This window comes from Arctopsyche grandis, chromosome 4, assembly GCF_051622035.1.
Source record: "Arctopsyche grandis isolate Sample6627 chromosome 4, ASM5162203v2, whole genome shotgun sequence".
Classification (NCBI taxonomy): Eukaryota; Metazoa; Arthropoda; class Insecta; order Trichoptera; family Hydropsychidae; genus Arctopsyche; species Arctopsyche grandis.
This window is the reverse complement of record NC_135358.1, coordinates 7,792,557-7,809,861: the sequence shown is the minus strand read 5'-3', so window position 1 is coordinate 7,809,861 and position 17,305 is coordinate 7,792,557. Positions and strand designations below refer to the sequence as shown.

Here is a 17,305-nt window from a genome sequence, read left to right as displayed (position 1 = left end):
TAACAATTGTATAGTAATAAAAAAATATATTTAATTACCTATTGATAAGATTTATTGTAATGACTTGTGTTCAATATGTAGAAAATGGGTCTACCCCACGGGATCGAATTAGAAATGCACGAAAAACCAAATATCGGAAGGCAAAGATCGAAAATCGAAAGATCTTAAGTCGAAAGATCAAAAAAAAGGGTGCATGGTAAACGATACATACTCTAAGATCTTTCGATTTTCGATCTTTGCCCTCCAATATTTGGTTTTTCGTGCATTTCTAATTCGATCCCGTGAGGTGCACCCGTAGAAAATAGTGAGTTAATTTTTATTCTTTCTTCCTATGGATATTTTTTAAAAATAAATTTAATTTTACAATAAATCAAATCTAACAAAATATCCAGTTAATCGTCACTGTTTTATAATATACAATTTTTTGAAACAAACAAATGTCTTTTTACAAACCTCTTCTTATTTCAGCTTGAAATGGTAATCGGATAAATAAATATATACTTTAATAATCAATTCATATGAAGCATTGCAAGGTATTATCTTACGAAAATAAATAAATAATTATTTGTCTAATTTGATTGCTATGAACTATATGTAATCATATTTGTAATGTGTGTCGCATATGTATATGTTAATTGAATTGTTGAATAACACCGAAAACAACAAAACAGCACATTTCCACTTTGAGATAAGTTTACAATCATTCATTCGGCGACACCTGCCTATTGAAAGGTAAGCGTTTCGCAAGTATTATTCACTTCGAACAATTCAATGACGAATTGCTTTATTGTTTCCTAATTGCTGACCTCACTACAGTAGAAATTAAGTCCAGCGGCAGCAACGGCAGAGCTATTTCGAATATGTTGAACTTCGTGGGATACATCTCACTTATCGGACTGGGTATGTATGAGCATAAGTGTTATGTAAAATGTTAAATTGTTGATTTTACATGTGTTTTGAGATTTTTAAGAAAACTTATTAATCATTTATTTGTCAGTATTGAAAATTTGTGATAAGATATAAACATTACATTGCTAATGATTACATAATAATTGTAAACGAATAATTAAAAAAATATACGCATACTATATATAAAGAGAAAATAGATTTACTATTGTTGAAGAATTGTACAATTTCACCAACTCCAACAAATGCGATTAGTGTACAAACATTGCGCAATATTATTGTGAATTGTGCAATGTGGGTTCTGTGGCGTTAGCAATCTATACGTGATTTTAAGTTACAGCTCGTCTTTGTCGCTGAAGAATGGAAGGTAAATATTGTGTATCTGAAAATATCTTAACGCGTCCTTTGTTCTTGTTCGTTTAAATCAATTTAAATCTTCTGACGTTTGGCAAATGTGCGCATTTTGTTTCTATGTACATGTTGTAATGGAATTATTGTCGATAAAACAAATTACGTTTTTATCTAAGACGTATTCTTATTTTAGTACGCAATGGTATCAAAAGATGTCGTCTTAATATATAATTTCGAAAGAGACTTATATATGTATGTTTTGATTCGTAGAATCCGACCGTTAAATTAAATAAAAAAAAACAAATGAATATTGAAATAAATTTAAATAAAATAAAACTTTTCGTATAAATTTAATAAAATGTTTACTTATGATTAGTCACGTTTAAGCGGTTTGTATTACAAATACTGAGCGAAGCCGGGTAAAACCACTAGTTTTTGATATTCTTAGATGAATATTTTTGTTTACCAATAACTTTTATAAATATTTATACTGAACAAATAGGTCATAAATTACATGAGAGCAGAGAGATGTTATAATGCATGAAATAATCTGCATGAAAGTCATTCTACAGAAAAGGTCCAATCCACCTTAAAAATATTTATCATAAAATGTAAAAACAAATTGATAATATAAGTTACTATTTATTTATGTACTAGTGTTGTACCCGATGAATTATTGTCGCATGGGCTATGGCATATTAAGTTATTAAATAGAAAATAAGTAAAATAAATGTGTCGGTGCTGTGTTCGATCCGCACGCGGTCGTATTTTTTTCAAATACCTTTTAAATATATCTAATTTAATATTTATATTTAATTTGTTTCTGAGTTAAATAAAATTACATAAATATAAAGAAATACATACATATAAACAATATAAAACACCAATAGAAAAATTAATTATTTATATAAATTTTCAATAGATGGCGCTAAAAACTCAGAGACTTGTTAGCCTAGAGGAAACATTGGTAGCAAACAGTATATATAGAAGTTTTTTCTTTCGATATTATATTCGTAAATTTTGTTCGCAGTGGTTTAGCTGTGACGTACATACATATGTATGTCGAATCGAAACGACTATTATAGTACGGCGAGCGTTATCTTACACTGTACACACACAGACACACAGAATAGCGATATTATACTGGTATATATGATTCTCTTTTATAAAATATGTATAGAAAGAAAAAGGTGTACAAAAACTGTTTTTGGTTTATTCTTACACCGCCGGGGAGAGGGGAGGGGGGGGGGGGTTATCCGTTAATGTTATTTAAAAAAAATCGAAACATATGTATATAAATTTATTAATAAAAAAATCGATAATGGTGTAGATAGAATCCTTTTCGATTTTTTGTAACAATAGATTTTTAAATAAAATTAAAAATTACGAATAAAATATTATGGTTTTGATTCAAGAAAGTAATCAATTTAACCAATGAAATATTTTGAAATTATAATCATTATTTGTGTACATAAATTGTATAATATAATAAACTAGTTGTTTTACCCGGCTTCGCTCAGTGTTTGTAATATAAGCAGCGTAAACACGGCGAATCTAATAGTAAATATTCATTTGTTTTTTTATTAAATTTGAATCGAAAAAAAATAATATTCAACCAATCGAATCGTCGTCATTTAAACTTTGACTTGTTTTCGATTCCCAACCAAAAATACTTACAAACTTACATACAAAGTCTCTGTCGAAATTATATATAAGATATCCAAATTAAATTTTATTTCGCATTTTGAATTGATTGCTCATTTCCCATCAGTTATATTCTCAAGTGCGGTCGTTAATACGCCAATTGTGAACTTCTATTTGCGTCTTCTATTTTAATATCTCAATTTAAATTATGGCTACTGTGAATATACTTGCGTGTACGTATTATACTTGTTAACTCTTTGAGTGCTAACGTCTTTTCTGTTGAAAGCCCGCCACGCTGAAAATTTCGCCAACATTTCCAACTAGAATCATTTAGAAATCCAATAGAAAGCAGGTATAATAAAAATTTTAGCTTATACAAACAAACCCTAGATCACTACCCTAGATAACTACCGCCGAGGATTGAGAGTTTTGTAAAGGTGTGCTTAGACTCTCTAATATATCTTGCAACAATATAAAATAAACAAAACTAGTGCCATCTTATTGATTGCTATTAAAATGTAATGTTCACAATCTAAATTCCAAGCCACAATATAAAATACTCAGCAGTTAGGGATTACCATCGGGTAATTCTGCTATGCTTATAAATTCAGAAATTCCGGTGTAAGCGAGTCTTTATAAACGTTGACAAATTAATGACACGGACTATACGACCCATGTACAATGCATTTTTTTTCAATGTTACCTTTAAAGGCTTATCAGGTAGTATACTTGTATACTTTGTACATGCTCAATATACAACGCCTATCGGCGTTTTTCAGGCCCAGGACTTGCCAGCAAAACGCCGATCGGCTTTGGTCAGAATTCAAAGGGTTAAAAACATCAAGTAGATGTATGTAGATTAATCGATTACAAATAATTGATTACAAAAATAAAAATAAAATGTATTAAGCGAATTATTGCATCGCTGTAGCCTAAATTGTTAGTTGTTAAGACCAAATAAAATAAACATGTGCATATTTATGATGAACTAATTTAAATTTTGTACAATTTCATTTAAAAGTTTTAGATTTTTTGTTAAATCTATTTCAGGAATGTTGGGTAAGCAAATTGTGTGTGAACCTTCGGACACGATTGATTTTTTCCCCAACATTAAGGACAATTTAACAAAATTAAGTTGGGCTCATGCTGTAAATGATGCACGTTATCTCGAAGAAGTGCTATCAGGTAATTTTGCAACATTCTACATATAATAAACGCTTACTTTATGTGTAAATCACGATCGATTTCAAACATATCTTATAAAGTTTGTACCACTTATGCAATCGATGCATCTGAACCTCTCACGAAATGGGCGAGCCAACTAACTTTGATATACGAAACATGATCTAAAAGTTCGAGGACTGATTGGGTGTTTGATACTATGTATAATAGTTCTATGTCTCTTTTGTTTTGTATAAGTCATAGAAAGGAATCGATTCTAGAAACTTCCCATGTAATTGAAAAGATCGAAAGAATTTACCCGAGGGAGTGGTTTTATTATATTTCAAAGTCGAAACCTTTCAAAAAGCATTAAAACGGTTTTATTTTTGTAGGAGATATCATGATGATAGAAGCTGACATCATTCTCGGAACGTTAATAGACGACCCTTCGAATTTACAGCCTGTCATGGGTCATCCACCTGCCCAAACATCAGACATAAGCTTGCAACAATTTTTACAAAGAATCAACGAATTCAATACGCAAACTACCGTATCAAAGAAAGGAGTCAAACTAGACTTCAAATCGATAGAAGTCTTCGAAATGTCGTTGCATATAATTGAAAAATTATACCAAGAGGTAACTTTCACTGCAAACACTGTATTTATTGGATTGATATTTATGCTCAAATTGATTATCGCAGGTGTCGTACCCGGTGTGGATTAATGCTGATATTTTACCTGGTCCAGTGAACAGTCAAGTGAAACCTGTGAATGCTTCTCGCTTTTTACGCGGTGCTGGACCTTATTCCAAGACGATGCTGTCCACTGGATGGACGACACTGTACGGAGGTAACATAGTCGAAGGGACTTATACGTCGGAACAACTCAATGAAATGGTTTCTACACTAATGGACAATGACGTGGAGCAGAAAGTGACATTCCCAGTACGCGCTGGAATAGCTGCTAATAGTAAGGAAGGTTTGATCAAATTGCTAAAGGAAACTTCTTCCAAGTTTGATTCAACGCTGACCATTTGGTCGAGTCAGGGAGATTTCGTAAACATAGATTCCCTCAAGAAACTCATTTTGGAATGTGGACTCAATAGAATCTATTTGGATGTGCCCAAAGAGGTTTCCGATCAACTTCATCTAGATTCTTAATGAAGCATACATGTGTAATAATACGTTTATTTCTATAAATATATTTTATGATTAAAGCAAATTTGTTGACCTTTTTATTATTATAATTGACACAAAAAAAAATTATCAATTCTGAGAAATACTGTCGTTTGATATATACCGCTTTGATCTGTTCAGAGGTGCTAAACAATTTTACTCTTTGCACCTTGAAATTTTGGTAAACGGATTATTGCGCAAATTGCGATCGCCGCATGACAATCGTTGCCACAAAATCGCGAATACTAAATATCTGGCACTCGAATTCTTGTTAGTACATACAATATTCCGCGTGATTAGTGGAGTTTTTGGGTGCCAGATGTTCCGTGATCGAGATTTTGGTGACGTGAGATCGCTTTTTGCGGAATAATCACCGAACCGAAATTTTCCCTCATTTACACAATGAACACTGAATTACACTTAACTAAGCATTTAGATGATAAACCAGTAGAAGTAGTAAATAATTATTTATATTTAGGTCAAATAATTGACATGTCTGGTAGTAAAGATGAAGAGATAAAGAGACGTATGAAATTAGGATGGAGTGCATTCGGACGGATGAATACTGTTTTTAAATCAAAAATGCCACTCTGCCTGAAGAAAAGGATCTTTGATCAATGCGTTTTGCCAGTGATGACGTATGGATGTGAAACTTGGACACTGAACGCCAAGATGCTAAATAAAATCCAATGCACTCAAAGAAGTATGGAACGCTGTATGCTTGGCATAACGAGGAAAGACAGAAAGCGGAACACGTGGGTGAGAAGTATGACAAGGGTAGTGGACATAGTGGATAGAGTGAAGAGATTGAAATGGCAATGGGCGGGTCACGTAGCTAGGAGGATGGACGAAAGGTGGACAAAAGAAGTGCTTGAATGGTACCCGAGAGAAGGCAAAAGAGTAAAAGGAAGACCGCAAGGAAGATGGGTGAAAGAAATTAGGAAAATGTGCGGAATGAGATGGATGAGTGTTGCGCAAAACAGAGACGAGTGGAAGCGTGTTGGAGAGGCCTTTATCCAGCAGTGGATGGCGAATGGCTGTAAATGATGATGATGATGATGAAGTATTTAAATATATGTATGTACATTTCGAATTCAACACCTAATTAATCGAAATTAATCAAAAAATCTATTGTATTAATTGAGTAATTATTTTGAGTATGCCGAGCAGTTAAGTCATTTGAGCAAGTCAATTGAGTATTCTTTAGAGTCAGAAAAAATTAACTGTTGTAACTGTTCAACTATGAAAACTGTGAAGTGGAGTAGGGGCGGCGAACAGGCGCTTCTGATAGCCAGCTGTCATCGCGTTGATATGACAGTCGATTCCTGATGAAATTTTGATGTTTTCTGTAATGATTAAATTCCTCAAGCGTTATGTCGCAGACATTAGTTTACTTTGATTCGAGCTAGCCCCCGTACACAAGTCGGTAAAATATCAAAGTGATTGAAAATATCAGATGAGTGAAAGTGGTTCAAAATCAACTTACAAATATTGCGTCATGTACATATGTACACACGGTCAGTGAAACTAATAAAAATACACAATACCCTGCTAAATTTCAACGGGCAAACATTATTATTAAAAAAATGTTTCAAAAGTGATTTTTTTAGACTTGACTAAAATGTTGTTTCGTTGAATTTGAAGAAGCATTGGGTTCAAACACGAGTGCATGCGAAGCGAAAGAATGTCAAATACAGTATGACAAGAATAGTAGTCACGACACTCACTAATGAATTAGGCTAAATATGTGTGGACAACTACTGAAATATCACTCAACTTAATCACCGGTTACTTATAGATCGAACTTAGAGTGAAGGTATTGAATCAGTGCACTTTCAAATATACTCAATGAATAAGTGGGTGCACGTGAGGAAGCTCATGCACGTGCGGAAGGGCACATAGGCAGTTTTCCGTCTAATTAGTGGATAATGTCGTAATAATTGAGGCTGACTGGAGCGTTGACCCTCGTAGGAGCGCTGATGCAGGCCAGCTCGTCAGCACAAGTTGGCAAACGCACAATTGAAGTCGATGCGTTCCGCGAGTGCAGCGATGATGAAGTCATCGACAATGCGGCAATCTGATGACAACACACAGGTGTGTGCCCTTTTCTACTCGTCAAATTAAACATCACTGGTCAATCAAAACGACCTAATAAAATACGGTCATAAAATATAACGATGACCATTATAATAGTTTGGTAAGCAATGATTTCTATGGTCGTTGACATCACGTTGAGATTTGATGTTATGTCATCATCATCATCATCATCATCTACAGCTGCTGACCATCCACTGCTAGATGATGGCCTCTCCAACACGCTTCCACTCGTCTCTGTTTTGCGCAACTCTCATCCATTTCACCCCACCCATCTTGTCTGCGGTCTTCCTTTTAGCCTTTTGCATTCTCTCGGGTACCATTCTAGCACTTATTTTGTCCACCTTTCGTCCATTCTTCTAGCCACGTGGCCTATCCATTGCCATTTCAATATCTATTAATCTATCCACTACGTCCACTACTCTTGTCCTACTTTCGGTCTTTCCTCGTTATGCCGAGCATACAGTGTTCCATATTTCTTTGAGTGCATTGGACTTTGTGTAGCATCGTGGCATTCAATGTTCAAGTTTCACATCCATACGTCATCTCTCGAAAAACGCATATATCGAAGATCTTTTTCTTCAGACAGAGTGGCATTTTTGATTTAAAAACAACATTCATTCGTCTAAATGCACTCTATCCTAATTTCATACGTCTCTTTATTTCTCCCTCTTTACTACCGGACATGTCTATTATTTGAACTAAACATAAATAATTATTTACTTCTACTATTTTATCATCTAATGAAATGCCATTAGTATGGTAAAAAAATTGTTCTAAATTAAAGTAAAGAAATAGTCTTCAAGTTAATTATGATAGATGATGTGAAAACATTAATTGTTGTTATTTATATTGAAATTAAAAATCTTTTGGAATATTCGAGCTTATTGAAGGAGTTTCCTCAATAAATATGGTGATTAATAATGAAAGAATTCAATGGTTTCCGGAGGTAAATTGACCGGAAGCAAACAGAACTGTGTTAACATACATGAGCGAACACGTGGATTCAGTGTTCCTGGTTAGGAACTGCGATGAGTGTTAAAAGGAAAACAAGGAAGAATAATATTTACATAAGTGTTCTAAATCTAGGTAAACGCGCACGTGTGCAACTTTAGCATATAAAGGCAATTCATGCTGTTTGAAGAATTTGGGGTGTATAAAGTAACCGTTTGAGGGTTGTGATTATACGTACGTAAGTCATGAGAGGAGTGGAAATAACATACATGATAACAAATATTTGGAATTTAAATAAATATATACAAATGTGGCTCACCAGATCTAACCATGTTGGTAAACACTCGCCTTCGAAAGAGGGCATTTGTCTAAATATTAGTGGTAGAGCTTACTACATATGTATGTAGGTAGATAGGTGAGAAAATAACTTAGAATGGGGGGAGGGGGGCTTTCCAAGTGCAAATATTCACATTCATTCCAATTTTTCATCTGAAAAAAAAAATACTGTAGGAACATTATTTTATTTTGAAAGCATTTTTTTTTTAATTTTAAATATTTAAATTCTAAAAAATATAGCAATATACTCAAACTTCCACCATTAACTATATGTACCATGTTTTTCTACTTTAATAATTGCTTTTAGTAATAAAAATATGGTAATAGTAGCAAGTCATAGTTTAAACAGTTAGATTTATATTTATTTTCACATTTGCAGCATTTTTATTTTTATTTTATACAGCATTACATATGTAAGTCGTTGAATTACGAGCAACTGAAAAAGTCGAAATTAAGAAGACATCTATGAATTTTAAACTTTGTACATAAATCATATTCAAATAGTGGTGACATGGGTAGGATGGTTTTTAGCCAATTTAATGGAGGAATCGTTTCAACAATGAAATCAGAAAAATTGGCAAACTCTGATAGGAAACGATCGACAAATGGAGTCACAAATATCCAAGTCTGACCAGCAGCATTACAAATATACTCGGAATAAATTCTTTTCAATCGAGGTCAACTCACGGAATCGAACCCGGCGACCTCTCGGTGCTAAGCAAAAGCCCAACCACCGAGCCATGCTGCTACCTAATTTCTATATAAACTAGTCTCGTACCCGATGAAATAATATCATCGCATGGGTGTTGGTATATTAAGTTTTTAAATAAAAATAAAAATGACCACTAACACGAAAGCCATGTTTTTTTTTTTTTTTTGATTTTTAAATGCTTTTTATTATTACGAAATTATGTTCACAATACATTTTATATCTATTTTAATAGCTACTGATCTACTGATCATTTTCTATTTTACAATTTTAATTTAATTTGGTTAGTAATTACAGTATTATATTATTCTAATGTTAATCTAAAGCATAATAGGAAAAAGAGCTCAAAAACCTATTTACAATCCTTATAAATGTTCATAATACATCTAATACATAATATTAATTAAAGACTATCTAAAGTCGATGACCTAAAGCAGATTATGTTTAGGTAATCTGTGTTTATACCTGAAGGGTATAGACATTTTGTTGTAATCACCGAGACTCTTCACAAGTGTGTTAGTATGGTTATTAGTGATTCTTTCATAGAATCTACTGGTTAGTTTGTTAGTAATGTCTGTAACAAACGGAATATTATATATAGCATGCAGTTTTTTCAGGTTAGTATATATGGGTGTATTATAAATTATTTTAAGGGATTTATTTTGTATTACTTGGAGCTTGGAAAGGTTAGTATTCGAGGCGTTATTCCATACAGGTGAAGCATAGGTTAATAATGGTAATATGAGCGCGCGATATAATTTTATTTTATTTAGCGTTGATAAAGAACTATGGCGATTAAATATTGGATATATTGAGGATATACCCCGCATCGCCTTGCATTTCGCTGCCTCAATGTGAGGTGCCCATCTCATTCTTTTATCAAACGTTACTCCTAAATATTTTATTACTGACTGCCATTTCAGACTTTCTCCAGAGGGGATTTTTAGATCTGAACTTGGCTTATGTTTTCTAACACTAAAGAATATGGCGTCTGTTTTGGTTTGATTAATTTGAATTTTCCACTTAGTGAAGTGTTCAGTCATTGTTTTAATTGCAAATTCAAGATTTTTAAGAATAGTGTCTGGTTTTTTGCTACTTGTGAAGCAAGCTGTATCATCTGCATATAGGGCTATGTGACAGTTTTTTGGAATAGGTATGTCATTTATATATATGGAGAACAAGAGTGGGCCAAGCAAGCTCCCCTGCGGAACGCCAGCTGCGATTATTTTTGGAGACGATAATTCATTATTTACGCTAACCACTAGCTTTCTACGAGTTAAGTACGATTTGATGATGAGAATTAGGTAGTTTGGTATTTTGTTAATAAGGAGCTTATGAATGAGTCCATCGTGCCAAACCGTGTCGAAGGCCTTTTCTATGTCGAGACATACCATTCCGGTACTTCTCTTCATATTAAAGTTCTTCGTCACGTGTTCAGTTAGTCTTGTTAGTTGTTGGGTCGTGGAATGTCCAGTGCGAAATCCAAATTGTTCATTTATTAATTTCTTATTTACGACTTTAAGTAAACGTGTGTAGATTATTTTTTCCAGAATTTTTGAAAGCGTGCAAAGTAAGCTAATGGGTCGATAATTGGCCGGGTTTTTTGAGCTTTTATCGGGCTTAAGTATGGGAATTACGTTGGCTGTTTTCCAGTATTCTGGGAAATACCCGGTGAGTAAACATGCGTTGAATATTTTAGATAGTGAGACTAAAGCTTTAAATGGAAGTTGTTTGATTGTGATGTTATCTATTGAATCTCGCCCAGGTGCCTTTTTATTTTTTAAATTACGTATTATATTTTGGATTTCACACGGATGCACCAATTTTATATTTTTAGTACTGTTAGTGGGAGTTTTTGTGATGATTTTAATGGACCGGTTGACTTTATTATGCGTTGGTATGTGATTGTAATGTTGTGTGAGTGTGTGATGTTTTTGGAAGGATTTTGATAATAGTTCTGCTTTGTCGCAATCACGCGTCACTGAGATTCCTGAATCATCTAATGGAGGAATCGAGTTTTTTGTCCTGCGAATCGCTTTAGCTAATTTCCATAGAGAGCCATCAACTGAGCTCAATTTTTCTAATTTTTTAGACCAAGCTTCATTTTTGATTTCTTTGATTCTAATTTTAATTTGATATGTGAGCTTATTAATTAATGTTTTTAATGCTGGATTTTTTGATGTTTGCCAAATTTTACGGAGTTTATTTTTACTTTTAATTAGATTTGCAACAAAGTCAGTTATCTCTAATTTGTGTTCAATGTATTGTGTCTTAGGTATGTGAAGGTGTTTGGATCGAGTTATTGATTCCGTTAGGTGTTTTATGGAGCTGTCGATTTCGGTTTTGTTTGTGAGTGTTGTAGAAGTTAGAATGGTTTGGTCATTTATGTACGACTTGAACTCTCGCCAGTTAGCTCTCCCGTAATCCCAACTATGCTTGATGATTTCCTCGGGTTTCCCGTCGATTGAGAAGATTATCGGGAGATGATCAGACGACAGGGTTTGAAGGGCATTTGGTGTCGATATTTTTGGGCAGTTCTTGACGAGGACAAGATCTAGTGTGGATGGTTGTGAGTTATTTGTGGGATAGTGTGTGTATGTATCCGGATGAAGTAAGATTGTATCTGTTAGTTGAATGTATTTATAAAGAGTTGTGCCTTGTAGGTCAGTGTTTACGCAACTCCATAACGGATGTTTGGCATTAAAGTCACCAGCTACCACTACCGAACTACCAATGTTAAATATTTTGTTAAGATCGGATGCCAATAATCGTTTTTGGGGAGGATTGTAAGCGGATGCTACTATGTGACGGGTGTTGTTAATTGTTAGTTCGATGGCGGTTAGTTCTAAATTTTTTAGTGGCGGAGTTATTACGCGATAATGTTTAATTGACGATTTTATAAAAATGGCAACTCCCCCTCCATGCTGTTCTCGGTCTTCGCGATAGCAGTTAAAGTTAGGTAGGTTAATACGGATATGAGGTTTTAAGAAGGTCTCGGAGATTAAAACTATGTCAACACAGTACTCACCGATCGCCGACTCTAGTTCGTCAATCTTATTCTTAAGTCCACGAGCATTCCACGCTAGAATGTTCAGGCGCCTCCCGTTAATCAAAGACATCGAGATATTCGACAAGCATGAGTGCCAGCTCTAGTTTGTCGGTGCAACCGCTGGCCTTGGCACGAATCTCCTGGAGGATCTTCAACATCTTCGTCATAGACGCCATGGAAGTTAGGTCTGTTGTTGGTTGAATGTTGGGATTGGTTGGTTGGTGGGGTTTTTTAGGGATATTTGGGATATTTGGTGAAGGAGTTTTAATGGTCGGTAGCTTTGGGAAGTTATGATCGTTAACGACCGGGATATTTTGTGGCTGCGCCACTGGGAGTTTCCAAGGGTTGGCTTTGACAATTGATACTCGATTCTTCCTCGATTCCAGCATTTTCAGATAGCTCTGTCTTTTTGGACAGTCTTTGAAGTTAGCGGGGTGAGATCCTGAACAGCCTGAGCAGACAGCAGGGGTAACTATTCCTTGATTGCATTGTGCGGTGAGGTGAGTGCCGGCACATTTGACGCACTTGGCCTGCCGATTGCAGTTTTTCGCAGCGTGTCCATATTCTTGGCATCTGAAACATTGAGTAATATTTTGTGATTTACTAGTATATTTAACGACACTGACCTTTGTGTAACAGATGTACCGGATTTCTTTAATCTTCTTTGCCGATACCGATGGCTCGAAGAACACCAAGTATAGCTCGGTGGCGTTGCTCCTAGGCTCCTTCGTCTTCATCTGTATGACTTTGGTTACAGGGAATCCCTGTCTGATGATGTCATCTTTAATATCAGCTTCCGGCAATTTCGGCAAGCCACGTACGACACTTTTTATTTCCTTTTCCTCCTTCCTGGAAAAGGTATGGAATTGTCGGTCTGGTGTCAATCCATCCCGAAGTTTTTTAAAGTCTTCAAGACTTTTACATTGTATCTTGACATTATTTTGACCAATGTAAGTCATTGTGAAGTCTTTTATAAACTTCTTGATCGACTCGATCATGCTGCCGTGAGTGCCAGTAGCTGTCATGATGATGGGCGGGATTCTTCCACCGCTTCTGGGGACATCGGAAACTTCCAAGAGCCCTTCAAATTTGTTTTTCTCCTGAATTTTAAATTCAGGAGCAACATCTTTCACGTTCTTTGCCGTATGTTTTGGAAACTGCCACTCGGTCTCCATCTGAGCGGTCTGAGAGCAGCCTGGTTGAGGAGCTTCGGTTGTAGTTATCAGTGTCTTCTTAATTCGCTTTTTCAGGTTGGATCCTCGCATGGTGCCAACATGTGTTCGTTTGGTGTTCGTTTTGTGGGGGGTGTTTGTTTTGTATGTTAAAAGGTGTGGGTTTTTTGACGGTATGGCGTATCGCTGTATTATGAGCGCTCGCACAGAGAGTACGTCTTCGGCACGTCCGTTCTCACGGAGCGTCGAGTGACGAGTCACGAAAGCCATGTGAAATGCAAAGGAGGTATGTAAAAAAGAAATGTGTCGGTCCTGTGTTCGATCCACACGCGGTCGATTTTTTTTCAAATACCGTTTAAATATATTTAATTTTATATTTATATTTAATTGTTTAATATCAAAAAAAATATAAGAACTACCTACCTACCTACATATAAACAATATAAAGCACCAATAGAAAAAAAAATAATTAATCAAATAAATTTACTTAATATAGTTACTTTTTTTGCTCTCTTATTTTTATTTTAATATTGTCATTTTTTAATATATTTTATTTTTCTCATTTAATTTGCAAATATGTATAAATTGATAAAATATGCATGATCAAACCCCTTGGGTCTATCGGCTTTGCCGCCTCCCCCAAGTATATTAAATAAATAAATTTTCAATAGATGGCCATAAATGCTGAGAGACTTAGCGCCGTCTATTAGCCCAAAGGAAACATTGGTAGCAAACAGTATATATAGAAGTTTTTTTTCTTTCGATATTATATTCCTACATTTTATTGGCAGTGTTTTAGCTGTGACGTACATATGTATGTCGATACGACTATTATATTTTAGTACGGCAAGCGTTATTGCAGATACACATACACACAGACAGAATAGCGATATTATATATATGATATAATCCCTAATATTGAGAGTAAATACTTATAAATTTGATGAACAGACTATTTATATAGGTATTAGTATACGTAGATTGGCGAATAAGCACGCGTGGATTTTTGATCACACTTTTCCTCTACAGGTCCTCAGTTAACAGTTACCCATAATTAGAAGAGGAATGCTCCGGTTGCATCATATTTATAATTAGGTACAAGCGGTGTGAATATTACTGAGCCGAAAGTCTTAATTGGCGCGTTTCATTAAACTAACTATGTACAATGTACGTGTGATTGTCATAGGAGCGTTCTGGGTGCTCCCCAGCTTCTGAATTGCCTGCTTCTAGCCATGTCATACACATTAAACGCTCTCTATTTGGGTCCGGCGCTTTTCGTCATGATTTATGTGTATGAATCGCATTGCGAGGGTATTGTTTGCTAAACCCGTTTCGGAATTCTTCCTTTTGATTTATGCGTCTGCAGCTGAGAAGTGCATGTGTTGTTACACGACGCGGCGATTTAGCAGATGGGGCGGCGATCTCTGAACTCAACGCCATCGCATTCCTGAACGGATTCACCAAAACAAAAAGGATATCGTGTATTATACACCCAAGTACTTGAAACGAGTCAGAGATGTATTAAAACTCGCTTAGGGAGCGACGAAATGACAATCTCCGAGGTCGTATGAGCCCAAACAGTTGGTCCGCGGTTGAAAAGATATCGTATCAAAGTTAAGTCCTTGTTTTATAAATGATGACCATACCAGCTTACCTGACGCGTAAGAGAAAATATGATAATTCAACAGTGTTTGAATTTATTTTAGAATGCTGTGCTGATAGCAGAACACTTTTGGAACAAAATGCTGACATTGCTTGGTTTCACATACCGACAAGATAGTTTGCACAAAAGACAGATCAGCAAATTGCTTGTGTACAGAGATGGACACCATTATTTAAGTATATTGTTGAACTAGTGTTAATTGTAGGAGTGTATTTTTCTCCTCGAAAAAATCTCCTTCAATGTACCCAATGAGTAAGTTTTTCGGCCATTTGCTTGAGAATTTATAAAATCAGCAGATTTACACACGTGCAAAAGCTTTGAATGAGCAAATATTGTTCTAGGTTTGTTAGTGATAGTGTGTTTATTCACAGCGTGCATGTATGCACTTACAATGTACATAAGTCAAGTCAAAGAAGCTGAGCATAATATCAATCAGTTAACTCGTTATGTTCAACAGCAATATTGTTGAAAGATTCAATTTGGAAGTGTTTCGAGTGCAATGAAACGTTTACACAGTCAATACATAATGGGCAACTACGAAATTTGGTCCATGCAATTACAGTAACCACACGTTACAGTAAATTTGCACATTTAATGCGAGTAGTAATTTTTATGGGCTACGTATGCGTATATATATATAATATAAGTATACATGGCTGTGCTTGCTTGAAATGCAAAACTCTTTTGTATCAGTATATATAATATAATATTATTTATCAGTATGTAATATATTAAGAATATATTGTGGACTTGTTGAAGTCGGAAGTCAGTTGTAAGTAGTAATATGTGCAATTCTTGCGATTTAAAAAAGGTTGAGCTTAACTTTGCCAGTGTGAAATAGTAGATATGTATGAATGAAGTTCTTTTCAAAAATAATTGGTTAAAATTTAAATAGATCTCTATGCCTTATAGAATTAACTAACATGAGTATTATTTTTTATACAATACCAACTTCACAATTCTTAGGCGGGTGAATTTTAAAAATAAAAATATGAGCTTTGTTATAAAGTTTTCATGGTCTAACCATGATATACATACAGTAGTAATACATATGTAGTACACTAAATTTAGTTTTTACGTAAAAAGCTTAAAAGCTTAAAGCATAAAAATTATGAAAAATCATAAAACAAAATATATTTTTTTCTTTAGTTTCTTAATGCTTGATATACACATATATATTACGTATTATGTAGTATATCGTATTCAGGGCCGTCGAGAGTGAAATCGGGCCCTAGGACAGTAATAATTCTTGGCTTTTTTTGTGTGGGATAATTTTAGAATTCCAAAAATAAAATGTTCTCCTTTTTCGGCATGTTAAATAATCATCAAATAAAAAGCATGCGCCGCAGGCAAAAAGGCGTTTGAATCACTGAATGTACATTTAAGATTTATTTAAATCCAAAAATCAAAATGTTTTCAAAATACCTTTTTAAAAAAGAATCAATATATTTTTTATAAAAAAAGCGTTTTTTAAAAAGATTTCAACTGAGTGATTGTAGTTACAATATTTGCGGTCGTTTTTGGATTATTGTTATAATTTTCCCCAAAATCGAGTCCCCTTCAAACATCACGAGCCCTGGGAATTTTTCCCTTCTTCCTTCCATTCTTTCGCATTGAAACAAACGTAAAAATTATAGAGTGAAAAAATAAAAAAAATATAGGTATTTAAACAATTGAAATCTGACATGGTGAAAAGTGAGAATAGTCTAAACAAACGCTGAATAAACGTCAAACACTTCTTCGTGGGAGCGTTTTCAAACACGTCTTACACGATATTTTTGCACCATCGTAATGGCGGAGGATCCATTTACTTGTTGATGACCAAAATGAGCAATATGGCAAAGTATGAAAACGATCGGATAAGAGGCAAATTTTTTCCTGAATTGTAATCGTAAGTGAAACATAAAGGAGGTTTGTAAGAATAAAAAAGATGGGGCATTTGCAAAGTTGGACTGTGGGCAAATCAAAATAATCTTTGTAGAATTTTTACTTTACCTATGTACGTAGTAACAATAGATGAAGTTTTGTGATCATAAAAAAATTCGAACTCGAGATTTTGACTGATTTGATCTCAGAATCGATCACTGATCA

The 17,305-nt window shown here is 34.6% G+C and overlaps 1 protein-coding gene across 3 annotated transcripts; it reads left to right on the top strand.

The window, feature by feature from the left end:
- Positions 1–594: 594 nt before the first annotated feature.
- Positions 595–5,338, top strand: LOC143911234 (protein FAM151B). 3 transcript variants are annotated; one of them, XM_077430046.1, is made up of 5 exons: positions 597–732; positions 817–900; positions 3,952–4,086; positions 4,455–4,699; positions 4,764–5,338. In XM_077430046.1, the coding sequence occupies exons 2-5, from the start codon at positions 861–863 to the stop codon at positions 5,220–5,222; spliced, it is 879 nt and encodes a 292-aa protein (XP_077286172.1). In that variant the 5' UTR covers positions 597–732; positions 817–860; the 3' UTR covers positions 5,223–5,338. The 3 variants fall into 3 exon arrangements, with proteins under 3 accessions (XP_077286171.1, XP_077286172.1, XP_077286173.1); XM_077430045.1 differs by having other exon boundaries at positions 595–900; XM_077430047.1 differs by lacking the exons at positions 597–732; positions 817–900 and adding an exon at positions 1,098–1,273 and having other exon boundaries at positions 4,764–5,315.
- Positions 5,339–17,305: the final 11,967 nt, after the last annotated feature.